Source organism: Musca vetustissima, unplaced genomic scaffold (genome assembly GCF_032173495.1).
Source record: "Musca vetustissima isolate MV318-11 ecotype Yass unplaced genomic scaffold, APGP_CSIRO_Mvet_v1 utg196592, whole genome shotgun sequence".
In the NCBI taxonomy this organism is placed as follows: Eukaryota; Metazoa; Arthropoda; class Insecta; order Diptera; family Muscidae; genus Musca; species Musca vetustissima.
The window spans coordinates 275-20,656 of record NW_026877777.1 but is presented as its reverse complement, the minus strand read 5'-3'; the positions used below and the strand labels follow the sequence as shown (position 1 = coordinate 20,656).

General features: G+C 32.0%; 2 protein-coding genes across 2 annotated transcripts; one reads left to right on the top strand and one right to left on the bottom strand.

Moving 5' to 3' along the window:
* The first annotated feature begins 7,495 nt into the window (after positions 1-7,495).
* On the top strand, positions 7,496-11,356 carry LOC133322458 (sorbitol dehydrogenase-like). Its single transcript, XM_061531453.1, has 5 exons — positions 7,496-7,573; positions 9,942-9,975; positions 10,048-10,736; positions 10,812-10,933; positions 11,175-11,356. The coding sequence occupies exons 1-5, from the start codon at positions 7,520-7,522 to the stop codon at positions 11,350-11,352; spliced, it is 1,077 nt and encodes a 358-aa protein (XP_061387437.1). The 5' UTR covers positions 7,496-7,519; the 3' UTR covers positions 11,353-11,356.
* A 4,691-nt stretch (positions 11,357-16,047) lies between these two features.
* Positions 16,048-18,710, bottom strand: LOC133322459 (arrestin domain-containing protein 17-like; the record flags this gene model as incomplete). Its single annotated transcript, XM_061531454.1, has 3 exons — positions 16,048-16,213; positions 17,625-18,479; positions 18,542-18,710. Coding segments are annotated over 3 exons (1,176 nt in total), but the record flags the coding sequence as incomplete, so codon positions are not given.
* Positions 18,711-20,382: the final 1,672 nt, after the last annotated feature.

Here is a 20,382-nt window from a genome sequence, read left to right as displayed (position 1 = left end):
CTAGGCCGATTGACACAACGTACTAAAATTAGTATAAATTAATCTCTGGCAAGTTTTCTTGAAATCGGTTCAGATTTAAATATAGCATAGCTTCCATATATAATTTCATGCTGATTGTACACCAAATAATCAATGGGTGCCTGAGTGATATTACATTATAAACTGCGAAGCATACCAAATTGCGTGAGTAAAGTTTGTAAATAGATTTATTTACAAAATTTTGAATAGGTTGCATAATGGCATGTGTTGGAATTGATGTTAGTCGGTTTAATTATAGATAAAGATATTATATTTAAATTCGTTCAATTCCGTGTCAATGTTTCTTCGAAAAGCGAAGTCTGTTAGGATACATATGTAGAATATACCCAAAGTGGTGAAGGGTGTCATGTAGTCGGCCCAGTTCGACTTTACTACTTTCCTTAATGGTTAATATTTCACAAACTCACGTTTTGGATAAATTGATAAAAGTGTTGGTTAAATATAATATTTTTTGTTTTGAAAAATCATGAAGCCCCTTGTTTTTATAAAAATATTTTTTGAAGGGCCAACCGAAGCCTGGATTTAATAAAAATACAATTTTTTGATTCGCTTTGACTCCTTAAAATATTATATACTTGTTCGCCGAAAACATATTTGAGAATTGATACCAGTTTGAAAATATGTGCTCGACAATCATATAGTATGAAACTATTGCAAGTTTTATTAAATCATATTGAATTTCAATCAGCGTGAATTTCTTCAAAACTTAGCTATGACGTCTATGTAAATTTTTTGGTCCAATGGAGCGTATAACTATTGCCGTATATTATACGCAACATTGAACCGTTCAAAATGTAATGAATATATTCACAAGTTAATGTTTAGATAGCATTTTTTTTCTGAATTCTCCCAATATTGCAAAATTCATTGAAAAAAAAACAACTGAATTCATAAATATTTTTTGATAATTTGCACAATATTGTACATATTTTCAATAATATATCAGCTATGTCGAAATGTAATCGAATATTATTTTTATCAAAAAAATGTATATATATTTTTTTATTATTTTTTCCATATTTAACATTAAATTTGATTTAAATCTACATGAATAGATTTAGTTTCCAAATAATCACTATATATTGTATCAAATTCAAATTGTAACTATTAAAAAAATCCGTAAGGTCGAATAATCATAAAAATATTTATTTATAAAGTCTATAACCCAAAAAATAGTTTTATACAAAAAATCTCTCTCTAAAAATTCTATAACAACCAATGATCTCAATAAATATAATACAAAACTAAATTGTTTTACAATTATACTCAAATCACAATAATAAAAAAAATTGTTTCTAAAAAAACAACTAAAAAAACAAACACTTACGAGTACATTGCAAAAGTAAAAACATTTTCCTATGACCAATGATACAAAATTACGTTCCAGTTATGCATTTAAGTATTGTTTTTTGTAATAAAGTTTAAATTACAAAAAAATTAATTACGAAACCAAAAATAAGCATTTATTAAAAAACGGCATTTAATAAATTTGTTTAAAATTTATTTTATTATAAAATAATAAAACGAAACACAATAAAGTATATATATAAAAAATTGTATCTTATGCCATAGACAGACGACAGCCTTAATTTGCATTAAAAATGTCTTAATTTGAATTAATATTTACCCCTGACAGACGAGAGTTTCTGCATTTACGAAACAGTTTTTTGCTTCAAAACAATTGTTTGTCTGTGTGTAAGGTGAACATTTTTTACATTTGTTTCGATATTTTTCGGGATTACATCTTTAGGAAATAGATACATGACATAAAGGAGGAATAGCAACTATAATCTTAGCAAAACAGCTCCCAATTTTGAAAATTTTTGAAATTTGCCTTCGTTTCTTATTTTTATTTTCATAAATATAAATAAATTTGACAAGAAACAATTAATTTTCGACAGCATTGCCATATTGAAATTGCCTAATTCAGTATAAATTCAGTTTGATTTTGTGCATTAACAACACACAAAAATGAGGATAATGTACAAGTTAATTTGAATTAAGGCTGTTAATGCAAATTAAGGCTGTCGTCTGTCTAGGCTATTAAGCATTTAAAATTGACATTTACTTGGATGAATAAAAATAATACACAATAATGTCAAAATAACAAGAACTTATCAAATCAAGCCAAATAAATGAATAAAAAATAAAAAACTTTTTTAATCTAAAATAAATGTTGTTTAATTTGTTTATTAAAAACTAAATGGAAATTAATGATGTTCCGTTAATTTGACATCTCCATTTTAAAAGTCATGAACAGCTGATAATGGTATGGTACAATAAATAAGTACTTCATTTTGCGCAGCTGACTTATCCGATTAACTATCAATGTGCATTGCAAGATCAGCTGTCAGCTGTTTTTTTTTTCTCAAATCTAATGTCAAGAATTTGTATTTTGTTTACGTTATCATAATGAAAGTCAGCAAACATAAGAAACAACTGATATTGGTTTATAGTTTCGACCATGGTACAATAAATAGGTACTCCCATTGCACAATGAATAGTTAGTCCATTTAGAGCAGCTGATGTCTTGATTAACTGTCAAAGTGCGTAATTTCTACTTGAATTCGATGTGCAATGTTGCCAACCATGTGAAATATTATAAGGAAAAATTTGACAGATTGACGAGACAAAAACAAAGGTTTTTGTTGGTATACATCACCTTATTGTTACATCATGGATACTCCTCTTAGCACAGCTGACTATCAGATTAACTGTCAAAGTCACGACACAATAAATAGCTAGTCCATATAGAGCAGCTGATGTCTCGATTAACTGTCAAAGTGCGTAATTTCTACTTGAATTCGATGTGCAATGTTGCTAACCATGGGAAATATAAGGAAAAATTTGACAGATAGTCGAGAAAAACCAAAGTCCTTTTTTTGATACCTCACCTTATTATTGCATCATGGTCAAAGTGCAGTACAAAATTCGACGTGCAATGTTGCCAACCATGAGAAATATTACTAGATAAAATTTGACAGATGGTGGAATAAATAACATATGTTTTTGTTTTGATACATCACCTTGTTATTGAATCATGATTCATTATAAAGTGGTATTCACAATATGAAGCATTTTCCACATATTTAAGGAAAGAGGAAAGGGAAAGATTAATAAAATGGTCCAATAAAGAAGTTGTCCGATAAGGCCATATGATTTCACCCGAGCTGTAAAAATTCTTTCAATTTTGACTTAATAGTATGAAAACTTAAACAAACAATTTGACAGTATGGGGGATTTTTAACCAACAATTGCTTCTGGCACGACCTGATTATTACAAAATAATAAGAAAAATTAGAAAATCCAATAATGATCTATAATAAAGAAGCTATCAGCCAAACTGATGTTGTGTACTCACCTTTCATACCCAAAATTATCTGAAGAAGAATGGACTCATAAAAATCCGCTTCCAGTAAAATAAAAGGCTATCAGACACAATGGAACAAACTTCAGACTTTGTGCAGACGTTTCGGATATTTAAAATAAAAATGTTCCTATTCCAATATATTTGCCCGCTATTATTTGACTCTCAACTGTATGACAAATGAATGTCATGGATGCCTACAATAATGTTTTAACACCCAATCACTCAACACCACGCTGAGATGATAGATAACCAGCCGGTTATCATCTACATCTGTCTAGGTTTTTTTTACTAAAATAACCTTCTTAACATTGGAAATTGTATTTTTATTTTTTTAGTTTTTGTTTGTTCTAAGCCAACCATTTCTAAAATAACTAAATAAACATATCCGCACACACAGATGGTTTGTATGTATGTCTACAATCTATATTTATAGTGGCAAATATTGTTCTAACAAAAAAATGGGTTTTATAATTAAGACAATACGATTTTTTATTGCACAAACAAGCCCACTATTTATGGCAGAGAGATACGGAAAAATAACAAAAATGTTTTACAATCAGACTGCTGATATTAGCATTTTAATGAGCGTGGTCGATTAGTGAAGGAGAGAATGATAATGAACGTGGGTTGTCTCTTTGGAGATACTGATATTTATTAGGTTCGTCAGTTTGATTCATGTTACAATAAATAGGTATTCCATTTAGTGCAGCTGACTATCCAATTAACTGTCAATGTGAATAGTTTCTACCATGGCACAATGAATAGGTAGTCCATTTAGCGCAGCTGATGTCTTGATTAACTGTCAAAGTGGGTAATTGTAACTTGAATTCGTTGTGCAGTATTGCCAACCATTTGAAATATTATATGGAAAAATTTGACAGATAATCGAGACAAAAACAAAGGTTGTTGTTGTTGTGATACATCACCTTATTATTGCATCATGGTTTCTACCTTTGTTTTTGTCTCGATTATCAGTCAAATTTTGGCAACAAATGGTTGGCAACACTGCACATCGAATTCAAGTAGAAATTACCCACTTTGACAGTTTATCAAGACATCAGCTGCGCTAAATGGACTACCTTTTCATTGTGCCATGGTTTCTGCCATTATAATTATTCCTACCATTCTACCGTCAGATTACACCCACTCAAATTGGAAACCTGGACTGGGAAAATCGATTCCAAATTACAGCCACTTTGTTGGAAAAAATTCTTCATAATACCGAAAACATCATTTTTTAGTGATATTTTTCACCCTCCGAGAACCCGAAATGCCAAAAAACAATAGGTTTGGTGGAAAAAAATTCGTTAAAAAAAAACAACCTTAAAATACCAAAAATGGTGGCGGGACCCCCATGGACCTATATTGAACATTTTCTGCAGTGAAACAAAACAAAATTACATTTCAAAATACGGACATGCTAAAAATTTCGGCCGGTCGAACTTTTTATGCCCGAAAAAATACCGAATATTGGGGCCTACAGTTGTACAGTATTACATTTACAACATTCAAATTTCTATCTTAATTATTGTGATTTCAACAGACGGACATGGCTATATCGACATAACATTTTATTCTGATCAAGAATTTATACTTTATGGGCTGCACGACGAAGTGTTCGAAACAAAATACATTTTGTCTCGAACTATCCTAATATATTACTTTTGGAAATTTACTCTCAGAGAAAGTATTGTGAAAATACCTGATTGGAAAAAATATTATTTTCCCGAAAATTTGGTATTGATTGGGTGTTTTTTGTATTGAAAATAAGCGTTTAATATATTTCCAATGATAAACGAAATAGCAGACACAATAAGTGCAAATTAAGTCAATTTGTATTAAAAGTCAATTTTTTAGCTTCAAAAAATTTCCTACAGGGAATTTCACTCCCAACAATTTCATATGTTCTCATTTCATTGTCATTGTGATTAAGTCTACAAAATGAAAAAAATCGCTGTTGCAAACATAAATTTACTGTAAAAAATTAATTTCGCAGGGGGCGGGGCAAGCCCTCCGGCCTGCACCTCTGCTTACGTCCCTGAATGAGGATATATACACTTCCATTCGGTGAAAATGTGCCTCATCGCCTCATTTGTTTTAGACCCCATGTTTCTTTGAACCAAATCCGTTTCAGAAAATTTGAAATCGATTTACACATGTCCGCGCACGATAACACTCGAAGGGAATAATCGATTTCATGTAAACTTTGCACATCTTAATATTTCTCCCAAACTTAGTTTAAGTTTGAAGATGGGGAATATCGGTACCTCATATCACTCCTTCTGGTACCTCCCCCACAAAATGGTCAAAATTGCTATAAAAATTAATTTTATAATAACATAAAAACGGACTATCCGATTTTATTTATAAATCCACTATCAGGCATGTCCGTCTTTCCGTCCGTCCGTCTGTCCATATTAAATTGTAAACAAAGTACAAGTGGCATTTATGATCCGAATTGGATGAAATTTGGCATAGGTCACTTATTTGGCCCAAGGACGAACCCCATTGAAATTGAAAAAAAATCGGTTCAGATTTAGATATAGCTCTCATATATATTTTCATCCGATTTAAGGTAAAGGGGTACCAAAGTCCCTATATATCTTTCGATTTGCACGAAATTTGACATAGCGAAATGAATTAGGTCTAGACTGATGTGTGTTAAGTTTCCTGAAAATCGGTCCAGATTTAGATATAGCTCCCATATATATTTTCGTCCGATTTAATGTAAATGGTACACCAAAGACCCTATATATCTTTCGATTTGCACGAAATTTGGCGCAGCGTACTGAACGAGGTCTAGAATGATGTGTGTCAAGTTTCCTGAAAAACGGTCCAGATTTAGTTATAGCTCCCATATATATTTTCGTCCGATTTAATGTAAATGGAGCACTAAAGACCCTATATATCTTTCGATTTGCACGAAATTTTGTACAGCCTAATGATTTAGGTCTAAAATGATGTGTGTTAAGTTTCGTGAAGATCGGTTCAGATTTCGATATAGCTTTCATATATATTTTCGTCCGATTTTAGGTAATTGGTGCACCAAAGTCTCTATATATCCTTCGATTTGCAAGAAATTAGGCGCAGCGTACTGAACTAGGTCTAGAATGATGTCTGTTAAGTTTCCTGAAAATCGGTCCAGATTTAGATATAGCTGCCATATATATTTGCGTCCGATTTAATGTAAATGGTACACCAAAGTCAATATATATCTTTCGATTTGAACGAAATTTGGTATAGTATACTGAATAAGGTCTAGAATGATGTATGTTAAGTTTCCTGAAAATTGGTTCTGATTTAGATATAGCTCCCATATATATTTCCCTCCGATTTAATGTAAATGGTGCACCAAAGTCAATATATATATAGTGTACTGAATAAGGTCTAGAATGATGTATGTTAAGTTTCCTGAAAATTGGTTCTGATTTAGATATAGCTCCCATATATATTTTCCTTTGATTTAATGTAAATGGTGCACTAAAGACCCACAGTTTGTCCGATTGCCACACAATTTTGTACAATGAACTGTAGTTAATATAATTTCATCTCTGGCAAGTATCATTGAAATCGGTTCAGATTTTGTATATATATATATATATATATTCTTTAAATTGATTTACATATTGTCGGCCCCGTCGGACTTTACTACTTTCCTTACTGGGTTTACATGTTTTTGTTTTAACATCAAAAAATTTTAAGAGAATTAATTGCAATGCAATTACTTCTTAATCGCGCTCTCACACACACTATTTATTTATTTTCAACACTGTTATAGAGTAATACGAATAATTTACACATAATATTTATTTTTAAACATTCAACTTAGTCCACTTGTCGCATAACCGGCACCCCCAAATGTTCTCTCACGAGAATATTCATATTTATTGTTGCGAAAATTGCATAATGGAAAAACAGCCAAACAAACAAAAAATATAACAAATCAAAACAAAAGCCTAAAGAATCAACTACTAGAAAGCAAAACAATTCTAAATATTAATTCAGTTGTTTTTTAACAGACGTCGAATACGGTTCGGTTCGGTGCGCTTAAGTAGTTTCCAAAATTTTATAGTTTTTTTTTTTATTAAAAAAGGAACACCAAACAACAAAATGGCAAAGGATAATTTAACAGCTGTTCTATATGGAATTGAAGATATGCGATTGGTGAGTATGGTAGCATCAAAGGAAGAGTGTATAAAAAAGAGAGAGAGAAAGTGAATTTGTTTTTGAAAACACTTGGCTGACACCGGTGGGCGAAATTAAAAAAGTGCGTCTAAATTTAAGCAACGCAATAAAAATGAAATTGATTTGACAAAGTGAATGCAGCTATTTTTATAAATAAAATGAAGTAAAAGAGAAGAATATATTCCATATTTAATATGTTGCCGGTCTGAGTGCTTCACCAGGATTTTAGGCGTATGACTAGCTCGGTTGAAAATGAACATTTGGTCACAAGTGACCAGACATTTTCATAAGTTCATCATAATTTCGCAGCTGAGGACCAACCGCCCACGAAGTCTTTTATTATATTTTAATGGATATTCTGTCGCATAGCCGGGATGGGGATATTAGAAGAAAGTAAAAATGTCCGATCGTCGAAAACATCGCTGTAAATTCGTATAAGAATCTGTCGCTTAGACGGTAATGGACTCTGTCTTAAAGTGACAAAACCCGATTTTTTAAAGGAAGAAACTTAAGACTCTAAGGTTTGATCCCGTATCTTTCTAAAATGTTTACTGTAGGTAGCACAAGAGACCCTGACTGGAGCGATTTATTTTTTCTGACCTATAAACTTCCGATACCTTCTAAGATGAACCATTTATATCGAAAAGACTTAAATTCCCGACATAATTTTCATTACCCACCACAACATTTATCACGATAAAGGGAAATTTTGTCATGTATCTGTCCACAGAAAGATCGATCAAATAGCTTCGATGCAATCAATCGATACTATTAAAAATGAAATTTTTTCTGCTGGTCGGATGGAGGTCTTACATTAAAATAAGTTATTTAAAGATATATTTCCCTATAATATGGATCCCCATTGAACCATTTGAATTTCTTGAAAGTGAATCTTCTCATGAGCGGGACACATTAATAGAATTTCTGTAAAGGGGCTTGGCAAAATATATCTTGTTTATTTTTCTTTCGATTTTCTAACAACAATTACGTCCGACTGACCGGCTTCGCGTACTATATCTAATTAAAAATAATTACATTGGCAAGCGAATTTCACGTGCTTTCACTTGAAGGTGTGTCATCTTAGCGTTGAGAAATAAATTTGCGAAAAAAAATCTGAAAACAAAATTGTTGGCACAACAATTAATATCTTAACCCTATAAAGAACAAATTCGTATATTTTAACATTTCAATTTCATTATAGAAAGGGAAATTGTAAAATTGAAATGATTCCGCACGGCGTATAAGTGTTGACATGTTTCATACGCACCGCTGCACAGCTTTAAATTGACTGAGAAGATTGAAAGGTCGGCACAAGAAGGGCGAGAGAGAGAAAGGGATTTTAACATTTCAATTTCATTATAGAAAGGGAAATTGTTAAAGTTGAAATGGTTCTGAATGGCGTATAAGTGTTGACATGCTTCATACGCACCGCTGCACTGCATTAAATTGGCTGAGAGGATTAAAAGTCGAAGAAGGGCGAGAGAGAAAGAGATTAGATTTGATGATTTTGGTTTAATAAGGATTTTAATAAAAAATATTTTTTGGATTAAAAATCTACGACTTGAAAAAATATTTTTAAAGAAGGCCTTGAGAAATATTTTTAAAAAATCGACACCTCAAAAATATTTTTTTAACCACGCCTTAAAAATATATTTTTTAAAGGTCTACGCCTTGAAAAAATATTTTTTAAAGGTCAACACCTTGAAAAATATTTTTTTAAAAAATCTACGCCTTGAAAAAATATTTTTTTTAAATCTACGCCTTAAAAAATATTTTTTTTTAAATCTACGCCTTAAAAAAATATTTTTTTTTTAAATCTACGACTTAAAAATATTTTTTAAATGTCTACGCCTTAAAAAAATATTTTTTAAAGGTCTACGCCTTGAAAAAATATTTTTTAAAGGTCAACGCCTTGAAAAATATTTTTTTTAAAAATCTACGCCTTGAAAAAATATTTTTTTTTAAATCTACGCCTTAAAAAAAATTTTTTAATGTCGACGCCTTGAAAAAATATTAAATCGACGCCTTGAAGAAATATTTTTTTTAAATCTTCGCCTTGAAGAAATATCTTTTAAAATCGACGAATTGAAAAAATATTTTTTAAAATCGTCGCCTTGAAAAAAATATTTTTTTTTAAATCTACCCATTGAAAAAATATTTTTTAATATCGACGCCTTGAAAAATATTTTTTAAAATCGACGTCTTGAAAATTTTTTTTAATAATCTACGCCTTGAAAAAATATTTTTTTAAAAAATCAAAGCCTTGGATATTTTTTAAAAAATCTTTTAGATCCTTTTTTAACTGTTTTAATAATAATTTTTATTATTATTTTTTTTTTTCAAACAGGAACAACGTCCAATTCCGGAAATTTCCGACAATGGTAAGTTAGGCATCATATTTTGAAATAATACAATTTTAGCTAATCCAAATTTTATTTTCCCCCCATCCACAGAGGTTCTCTTGGCCATGGATTGTGTTGGCATTTGCGGTTCCGATGTCCACTATCTGGCCAATGGACGAATTGGTGATTTCATATTGACCAAACCAATGATTATTGGTCACGAAGCTGCTGGCGTTGTGGCCAAAGTGGGAGCCAAGGTGAAACATCTCAAAGTGGGTGATCGTTGTGCCATCGAACCCGGTGTACCCTGCTACATTTGTAATTTTTGTAAAGGTGGCCAATACAATCTGTGTCCCGATATGAAATTCTGTGCCACCCCACCCTACGATGGCAATTTGACCCGGTACTATAAACATGCCGCCGATTTTTGTTTCAAACTGCCCGATCATGTAACAATGGAAGAGGGTGCTCTACTTGAACCCTTGTCGGTGGGTGTTCATGCCTGTCGTCGTGCTGGTGTGGGTCTAGGATCGAATGTTTTGATTTTGGGTGCTGGACCAATTGGTTTAGTAACCTTGCTGGTGGCACAATCAATGGGCGCATCGAAAATTATGATTACCGATTTGGTACAACAACGTTTAGATGTGGCCAAAGAATTGGGTGCAACACACACTTTGCTAATGAAACGCGACGATGTTGCCGAAGATGTGGCTAAGCAGGTGGAGAAGTTGATGGGTGTGCAACCGGACAAAACAATTGAATGTTGTGGTGCAGAGTCGACAACACGTTTGGGTATTTTTGTAAGTTTTTTGGAGAGGAGATGAGAAGGAGGAAGATGGGACTTACAAAATGTTTGCTTTGTCTTCTTTTTCCAGGCAACCCGTTCCGGTGGCTGTTGTGTCATTGTGGGCATGGGTGCCCCAGAAGTGAAAGTGCCTTTGATTAATGCCTTGGCTCGTGAAGTTGATATTCGTGGGGTATTCAGATACTGTAATGAGTAAGTAATCTATCCAATAATTTCTAAAAATCATCTACCAGGATGAACATTTTATCAGCTGTTTGGGTGATCTATAAGTAATCAATTTGAATGACTTCAACGGCATCGTTTTTTTAATGATTTGGAAGTCATTATTTTGGTTGGCTTATTGGTAATCTCAGATCAGATTATAGACGTTTTTATATTATCCCTAACCTTCATGTGACCTTCTTAATTATTCCATGTTCTTTTCTTTTTTCAGTTACGCTGCCGCGTTGGCCCTCGTCGCATCCGGTCGTGTCAATGTCAAACGTTTGGTAACTCATCACTTTGATATAACCGAAACGGATAAGGCTTTTGAAACTGCACGCAAAGGTTTGGGCGGAGCCATCAAGGTTATGATCCACGTTCAGCCCAAGGATACTAATAATAAGAAATAGAAATAAATTAACGATTTATGTACATAAAGCATTTCTACTATTCCAAACCCGAACTGTAAATAAAACTAACTAATCTAACAATTTAATTATTTGTAATCTCTTGATATGCAATAACAACAAAAACAAACATATAATAAATTGTTTATTTTTTATTAACAACTTTTTAACGAAACTTGTTATCATCAATTGGCTAATGACAATACACTACAACTGACACTTATCTGCCCTGACATTGTTCTGGCAAGAGAAATAAACATTAGGATGGGCAGGCACTTTGAGGTGGGATAGGTTAATTGTTATCAGTAATCGCACTGTTGTAGTTATTTTAAGAATTAGTTCCATAATTGATGTTTTGATTGAATTTAAAATTATCATATAACTTGTGATAAGGAGAGCAATATAATCTTTATGGGAACACTGAGATTTATTTACGTACATTTTTATGCCCAGCAGAATGAATACGAGGCTGGGTGACTTTCAAATGTCCCCATTTGGAAACAATAGGAATCTTCTCAAAGTTTATACGAAATGTTGATCTTCTTTAAAAAAATACTTTTGATAGTACTTTAAAACATATTTTCTTTAATATTTTTTATTTAAAAGGACACTCTTTGCATTCTAATATAAGCAGCCAAATCGCCAAAAATAATTCCTTGCGGAATTTCTTTATTCTCCCTTTTTCCTGACATCCTGACATTTCACGTGAAATCTATAAAGGGAGCAAAGGGTCTCTTACTCGGTTTAGGAACAAACGGAAAATGAGCTCAAAATTACTTAAAATAAGTTTGGGCTGACTAAACAGAAATATGCAATGCAAAAAGCTGCACAAAATTTAAATAGAAAACAGGAACGGCGGCGGTCCAAACAAGGAATAAAAATTATCAAGCACCGAAGAAGCTATCTATAATCTTATTGAAATGAAATCGTCTGTAGAGGTTGTTGCAGTAAACTCTGTTGGTCTTGACGATGATGAAGAGACACAGCGAATGAGCAAATGAGCATCTTAATGGAGTCAGTCAATCGGCGATGAAAAAGACGAAGAAATCAACACACAATTTGACAAGCGCAACATCATTGGAAATAATTAAAAGTGAATTGGATGTCCAAAAACATCTTTTGGAATCCATAAAAAAATTGAGGAGGATCAAAAAACCCAAAATGAGTATCAAAAGCGAATATACAGAGCAATTCAAAGAAAATGAACTGGATGGAAAAATTTAAAGAAAAAGAACTGGATGAAATGAAGCGCCATAACATTCTGATGGAGAAGTTACGAATACGGGAGTTATAGTACAAATTGGCAAAAACAAACCTGCAATTGAAACAACTTAATTGATGAATACCCTCTAACTAAATTATTAGACTTATGTGTGATATGAATTCAATTTGTTTAACTTTTTTCAAAAAAAAAGTACACATTTTTATATGAATTAATTTTATGTTTTAACTAGCATATACCCGCTACTTCGTTAGCGAATGTGGTAAGTATTTAAAACCCAATACCAACCAATATTAAACATTAATATAAATTGCCATAATTACCTACATTAACATATCATAAATACGAATTTCCTACACTTCCCACATACCCCAATCTTAATTCCAAATTTCAGGACTCTATCGGTTCACATTTGTTTAAAATTTAGTGCCATTTAATACACATAGGTACAAATTTCCATTACTACCTACATCATGCAATACAATGAAAATCTTATTACTCAATTTCAAGATTTCAGCTCTATCGGTTAGCTTTTAATCTAAACTTTAGTGCCATTTAGTACACATTAGTAGACATTTCCAAAACTTCCTACATACCCCATTCGAGTGATCCTAACCACCATTTGGTGCCATTTAGTACACATTAGTACGAATGTCCAAAACTTTCTACATAGCCCAATCCTATACCCCGACAGTGATCCTAACTTCACATTTCAAGATTCTAGCTCTATCGGTTTACTCAAATCCACATTTGGTACTATTTTGAACACATTAGTACAAATTTCCAAAACTTTCTACGTATCCCAATCCTACACCCCAAACTGTAACCCTAACTCCAAATTTCAGGATTTCAGCTGTATTGGTTCACCAAAAATTTAAATTGTACACAATTTTTTTTCAAGATACCAATTCTATCGGTTCGCCCACAATACAAACTGTACAAAATTTAGTACACAGTAGTACAAATTTTCAACACTTCCTATATACCCCATCCTACACCCCCACAGTGATGCTAAATCCATATTTTAGGATTCAAACTCTATCAGTTCACTCACAATTCAAATTGTACCAAATGTAGTACACAGTATTACCAATTTCCAAAACTTCCTTCCCCCCACACTGATCCTAAATCCAAGTTTCAGGATTCCAACTCTATCGGTTAGTACACATTAGTACTAATTTCTAAAACTTCCTGACTCCAAATTTCATGATTCTAGCTTTACATGTTCGCCTAAAATTCAAATTGTACCAAATTTAGTACCATTTAGTATCCATAAGTATTATTTTCTTAAACTGAATCCTGACGCCAAACCCACACCCCTACAGTGATCCTAACTTCAAATTTCATTGTTCCCGCTCTATCGGTTCACCCAAATCCAAACTGTACCGATTATAGTACGATTTAGTACTTTTCGTACACACAAGTAACAAATTTCCAAAACTACGTTCATATCCCGATCCTACACTCCGACGATACTTTCAATTTCAAATTCCAGCTCGATTTGTATCTCCAAATTGAATTTGTACCAACTATAGTACCATCTGCCATCTTATGAATCTAGGTGTAAACTTATACATGTGGATTTATTGAGTGATCATAGATCTAAAATGTCTATTATTTTTCTTTATAAATTGGTTTGTGGATATATAGATTGTCCTGATTTGCTTCAGTTAATTGGATTCAAAGTACCGGCAAGACCCCTTAGATTTGTTGAATATTTTCATGTAAAAACACATAATAGTAACTATGCCCAAAATGAACCCATTGTAAGAGTGCTTGAACAATTCAATTTAATAAATATAGAATTAAGTTTGGATTTTACTTATACTTTAGATATATTTAAAGAATTATTAGATTTACACTTTATCTCATAATAATCTAGTCTGTAAGGATTTATACTTCCATAGACTGAAATAAATAAATAAATAAATAGTACTTTTCGTACACATGAGTACACGCTTTCAAAACCATATCCTTAAATGGACCCTACTTCTAATTCACACTCCAAATTTCAAGTTTTTAGCTCTATCCATTCAAATGCTACGAATTTGTACCAAATTAAGTACATTTTAGTACTTTTCGGATAGTTATAGTTCGATTTTCCAAAAATCCTTTAGTACATCTATCCTACACTCCATCGACGACCATCAAACCAAATTTCTGAGTTCTACCTTCACCGGTTCGCCAAATACAAATGGTATCACATTTAGTACGTTTTAGTACTTTTCGTACCGTTCTAGTACGAATTTTCAAAAACACAGCCTTTTCATCACCTTTGGACCAAGAGTGACCTTCACCCAAAATTTCAACATTCTAGCTTTAGCCGTTTGGGCGTTGATGAATCGTTAAATCAGTCAGTTCGTCAAACAATCACTTTAGTCAATCACTTTACTCTTTTCTTAGATAGATAATCTAAACTACTTTAACTTAAATTCTTTAAAAAATTTACACCATTTAGTAAGGCCCTTCAAACAATTTCCACATTGCCATCATAAGATTAAAACACAGATAGTTATCTATTTTAAAATTGCATATATTTTTTATACAAAAAAAGGTTTTTTTCGACATTTATTTTTTGTGTGTTTCACTTTTTGAATTGAGTTTTCACACTTTTGTTTAGAAAATATAGTTGTTTTTATAAATGATAATAACATAAGAAAAAATATAGTTATATTTTTAATAAAGATAATAATATCGAATTTAAGTGTATATAAATTTACAAATTAACAAATTTATTTATTGCCACTGTAACAGTTGATTTTTTTGTTTGTTTTGTTCTACAAATGGGAAGCTGATTTTGTAGTAGTAATAATAATTGATTTTTTTATTTCTGATTTGGAAAACTGACACCTTTTTTTAAACACACACAAATTTATATAAAAGAAAATTGAATTTCCACTTGAACTTTTTAAGCTTTACATGATTTTTTGTTATCTTTTTTTTCTTAGGCACTCTTTTTTGTGTTCTATTAGGTTTTTTGTTGTTTGTTTTACTTCAATATTTTAAAAAAGCACAATTTAAAACTTTTAGGGAGAGATTTTTCAAAGGACGGTGTTTTAATATGTTTAAATAAATAAAAAATTAATAAAATAAAATAAAATAAGAATTTGATTACAAAATTAGAGAGTGGCTGGAATTTTTTTTATATTACTGGCAGTAGTAAAATATTGAAAATTGAATCTTAAAAATTACAAAGCCAACATTATATTAGAATAGTTACAGTTCTCCCCCATTTCCATTACATATTTTGTAATCAAATTCGTTTGCTAATTTTGAGACTCTTTCAAAAAAATAATATCATTTGCAAAAAAAAAAAATAAATAAATAAAGTATACCAAAACAATTGACGATTCTGCAAAAGTCTTTTGGTTATGAAGAAAATTGTGCGTTTTGCTGATACCCTTCCTCCCTTCAAGCATTAGCATCTTACAATTTCCATATAGAGATTTGTTTTCATTAGCTCCGGCAGTAGTTTCCGAATAGCTTGGATTTACATTTTTGGAGGCGCTGTGGGGGTATTAAATTGGAAGGTGGGATAGCGAGGTGCAAAATCACCACCACCAATAACACGAGTGTGTTCCGAGTCATCGCGATTTGTAATTGTGGGAGCCTTGAATTGGGTCTCCACAAATTGGGGAGGAGCTGTAATGAGAGAAAAGGGGAAATTATTAAAGTTTTTAATTTTGAAAAAAAAAACTATTTTTAACGACCAATTTTGGATTTTTAAGACTACATTTTCAAGGGCCCAAATTATCCGTTGATTAAAAAATATTTGTTTCAATGTTCAACAAGGCGTGGATTTTTTAAAGAATATTTTTTCAGGGACCCAAAACAGGCGTGGATTTTCTAAAGAATATTTTTTCAGGGACCCAAAACAGGCGTGGATTTTTTAAATACTTTTTTCAGGGACCAAAACAGGCGTGGATTTTTTATGGAATATTTTTTCAGGGACCCAAAACAGGCGTGGATTTTTTATGGAATATTTATTCAGGGACCCAAAACAGGCGTGGATTTTTTTAAGGACCCAAAATATTTTTTACAGGGTCAATAAGCCGTAGATTTTTAAAGAATATTTTTTCAAGGACCCAAAATATTTTTTAAAGGGTCAACAAGGAGTGGATTTTTAAAGAATATTTTTTCATGGACCCAAAATCTTTTTTAAAGGGCGTGGATTTTTAAAGAATATTTTTTAAAGGACCCAAAATCTTTTTTAAAGGCTTGGATTTTTAAAGAATATTTTTTCAAAGACCCAACATATTTTTTAAAGGGCGTGGATTTTTAAAGAATATTTTTTCAAGGACCCAAAATCTTTTTTAAAGGGCGTGGATTTTTAAAGAATATTTTTTCAAGGACCCAAAATATTTTATTTAGGGCGTGGATTTTTAAAGAATATTTTTTCAAGGACCCAAAATCTTTTTTAAAGGGCGTGGATTTTTAAAGAATATTTTTTCAAGGACCAAAAATCTTTTTTAAAGGGCGTGGATTTTTAAAGAATATTTTTTCAAGGACCCAAAATCTTTTTTAAAGGGCGTGGATTTTTAAAGAATATTTTTTCAAGGACCCAAAATCTTTTTTAAAGGGCGTGGATTATTAAAGAATATTTTTTCAAGGATCCAAAATCGTTTTTAAAGGGCGTGGATTTTTAAAGAATATTTTTTCAAGGACCCAAAATCTTTTTTAAAGGGCATGGAATTTTAAAGAATATTTTTTCAAGGACCCAAAATCTTTTTTAAATGGCGTGGATTTTTAAAGAATATTTTTTCAAGGGTCAAGAATGCGTGAATTTTTTAAAGAATATTTTTTCAAGGGTCAAGAATGCGTGAATTTTTTAAAGAATATTTTTTCAAGGGTCAAGAATGCGTGAATTTTTTAAAGAATATTTTTTCAAGGACCCAAGAAGTCCTACATTTTTTATTTTGTTTTTTTCCAGACTCACAAAAACATCGAGTTTTGTAAATAAATCCTTTTCAGGAGTCTAGAAAGCCTAGCATATTTTTCAAGGTCCAGAAAATATTTAAAGTTGTGAAAAATATATCTTGAATTTAATACTCACGTATATTTGGATAAATCTGCCCGCCAACACTATCGGCCACATTCCAACCCAAAGCACCACCCTGACCATTAGGTGGACTAGCAGGACTAACCGGCTGTGTTGGAGCCATCGATGGATCATCATTTTGTTGCAGTTGTTGTTGAGGTGAAATTTGTGCCGGTACATCAGTATATGGAGCTGGTGGTTGAAACGAGGCCAATGGAATTGTACCCAATGTAATGGGTATATTTCCCGTCAAATTACGATGTGGTCCACCGACATTACATTCAATATGTAAATCATAATCCAATGCAATAATACCACAATTTACCAAATTTGTTGGTGGCAATGGTGGTATTTCCAATTGTTGACTAAATGTACGCGATTCACCACCCTCCACCGGTCCGATACCCAACTCAGCAATTGTTATTTTTGATTCTTTCTTTTCGGCACGCGGTTGTGTGGTATGGAACGTTACCCGTTTACGTAAAACAAATTTGACGGTATTAATTTTAACATTACTAGCATTATCACATTCACAGGTTATGGGTATAATTTGTCCTGAAACATAACCGGTAACAGGAACTGTTGTAATAACCGACAGCGGTCCAGATTTGCAACAGAAACAACAGAATGATTTTTCCAATTCCAGTTTGAAGGGTTCCTTGACGCGAGGATTGAGATTCAAATCGACTGGGGCAATAACTGTAAATGCCATTTTCATATCTTGATCGAATTTCCAGGGCCTATCAAGGGTAACTTTAATTGTATAGCGAACATGACCAAATTCACCCTCAAATGATGAGGGTAGAGTGGGTGGCAAAGCACATGTGAAGGGGTAAGTGTGAGTGCCGGCTGGTAATTCAATTTCGGGACCTAAAGAAAACAAAGTTAAACTATTTAGAAAAGAGTTGCTTTTGTTTGTGGGGTATACTTACTATTCTTGCCACCAACTAGATAATATTTGATTTGGAAATATTCTTCATGACCCTTGAAGGTGATGGTCTCATCTTCATCACGTCCCTCACTATTGGTTACTTTACGTGTTTCAGACCATTCTGTATTGGCTTCACCAAGGAATTTTATTATGATACCTGTAAAAAGAAAGGGAAATGTTAATATTTTTCATGGACCGATAATGAGTGGATTTTTAAAAGAATAAATTTTCAATGACCAGGAAAGTCTGGATTTGTTAAAGAATAATTTTTAAGGATACATTGGTCGTCGATCTTTCTAAGAATAATTTTTCAAGGAAGAAAAAATCCAGGATTTTTTGAAGCATACATTTTTAAGATCTCAAAGGCGTAGTATATTTGAAGAATATTTTTTAATAATATTCAACAAGTTAGAAGAAAATTGTGTTTCTCCTCCACTATGACAATAAAGTGTCCGCCCATCGCATGAATATTTCACTTTAATTGTAAATTATGACAAATCATTTTTTTCTAAAAACCAACAACAAACATGCATTTGTACTATGATAATTAACTGTGAATTGGTACGAATATATGATCTCATACTTTAACCAAATAAATTCCCCGCATCACCATTGCACTTCAATGTGGTTATTAGAGATTATATTGTAATAATAAATTGAATTGAAAATATATTCTTTGTGTTCTTTTTATTTAAATTTAGGTTCTAGAAACACAGTATTATCTCAAAAGATGTGAATTTGATATGATATCATCAAGTGTAGAAGTGCATTGCACTTTTTAATATCAGCAGGGGGAAATTGTTCTAATTTGATAAGAGATAAACGAAATCTACAACAACAAGAAAAATAAACATTTAAATATAAAAAGCAATCTGAATTTAAAAATATTTTTTCAAGAATCTACAAGACGTGGATTTATTAAAAAATATTTTTTCAAAACTAAAGAAGACGTGGATTTATTAAAAACTATTTTTTTCAAGAATCACCAAGGCGTAAATTTATTAAAAAATATTTTTTCCAGAATCACTAAGGCGTATATTTATTAAAAAAATATTTTTTAGAAATCAAAAAATCGTGGAATTTTAAAAAAAAATATTTTTTGAGAAATAAAAAAAATTGTGGATATTATATCCCCCTCGTAATATTAATAATTCCATCTACTTAACATTCCATTTTAAACCATAATTGAACCTCTGCATATTTTATATTTCCCATCCATTATTACAAAATCTCCTTCTGTTGCATGATGATGGAGTTCACTAACCCTCTACAAATGATGCTTATTATCTGTGGCAAGCAACAGAATGAAAGAGAACTTTGACTACAGACTAAAACATCTTTGGTATTCTTCGGATTATGGGAAATATTTGGCGGTTCATTGTAAACAAACCAAAGCAGCCGACATTCATGCATCCACCCACCCAAACGCACACCGCCAACTTGCAACAACGATGAACGAACTGCAGCAATGTGAATGAGATATTCTCGAAAGAAGAAAAAGGGAACCTGAAATTCATGTAAGAAGAAGCAACAACAATACCAAATAGCTAATACACAAAGCAACAGCAACAACAAAAATGCGGGCTAAAAATAAAATAGAACCGGCTTTGGGAGCACACATAAAGAAATACGAAAAGTAAAGAACAAAAAAAATCTATAGAAAAAAGTTTGGCGGGTGCTGGGTGGGGGAGGTAGGTCAAACAGACACATAGAAGTCACAAAACACTTGCTCCCAAATAGAAATATGTAGTAACAAAATGTTATGCCCGCATATTTTGATATATTTTGGGAGTTTTGGGGGGTACAATTTTGGGGGCTAAAGTCTCAAAAATGTTTAAGAAA

Coding starts and splice junctions, on each gene's coding strand:
- LOC133322458 (XM_061531453.1), top strand. CDS start 7,520: ATGGCAAAGGATAATTTAACAGCTGTTCTATATGGAATTGAAGATATG. Junction 7,574..9,941: donor GAATTGAAGATATGCGATTG/GTGAGTATGGTA, acceptor TTTTTCAAACAG/GAACAACGTCCAATTCCGGA. Junction 10,934..11,174: donor GTATTCAGATACTGTAATGA/GTAAGTAATCTA, acceptor TTCTTTTTTCAG/TTACGCTGCCGCGTTGGCCC.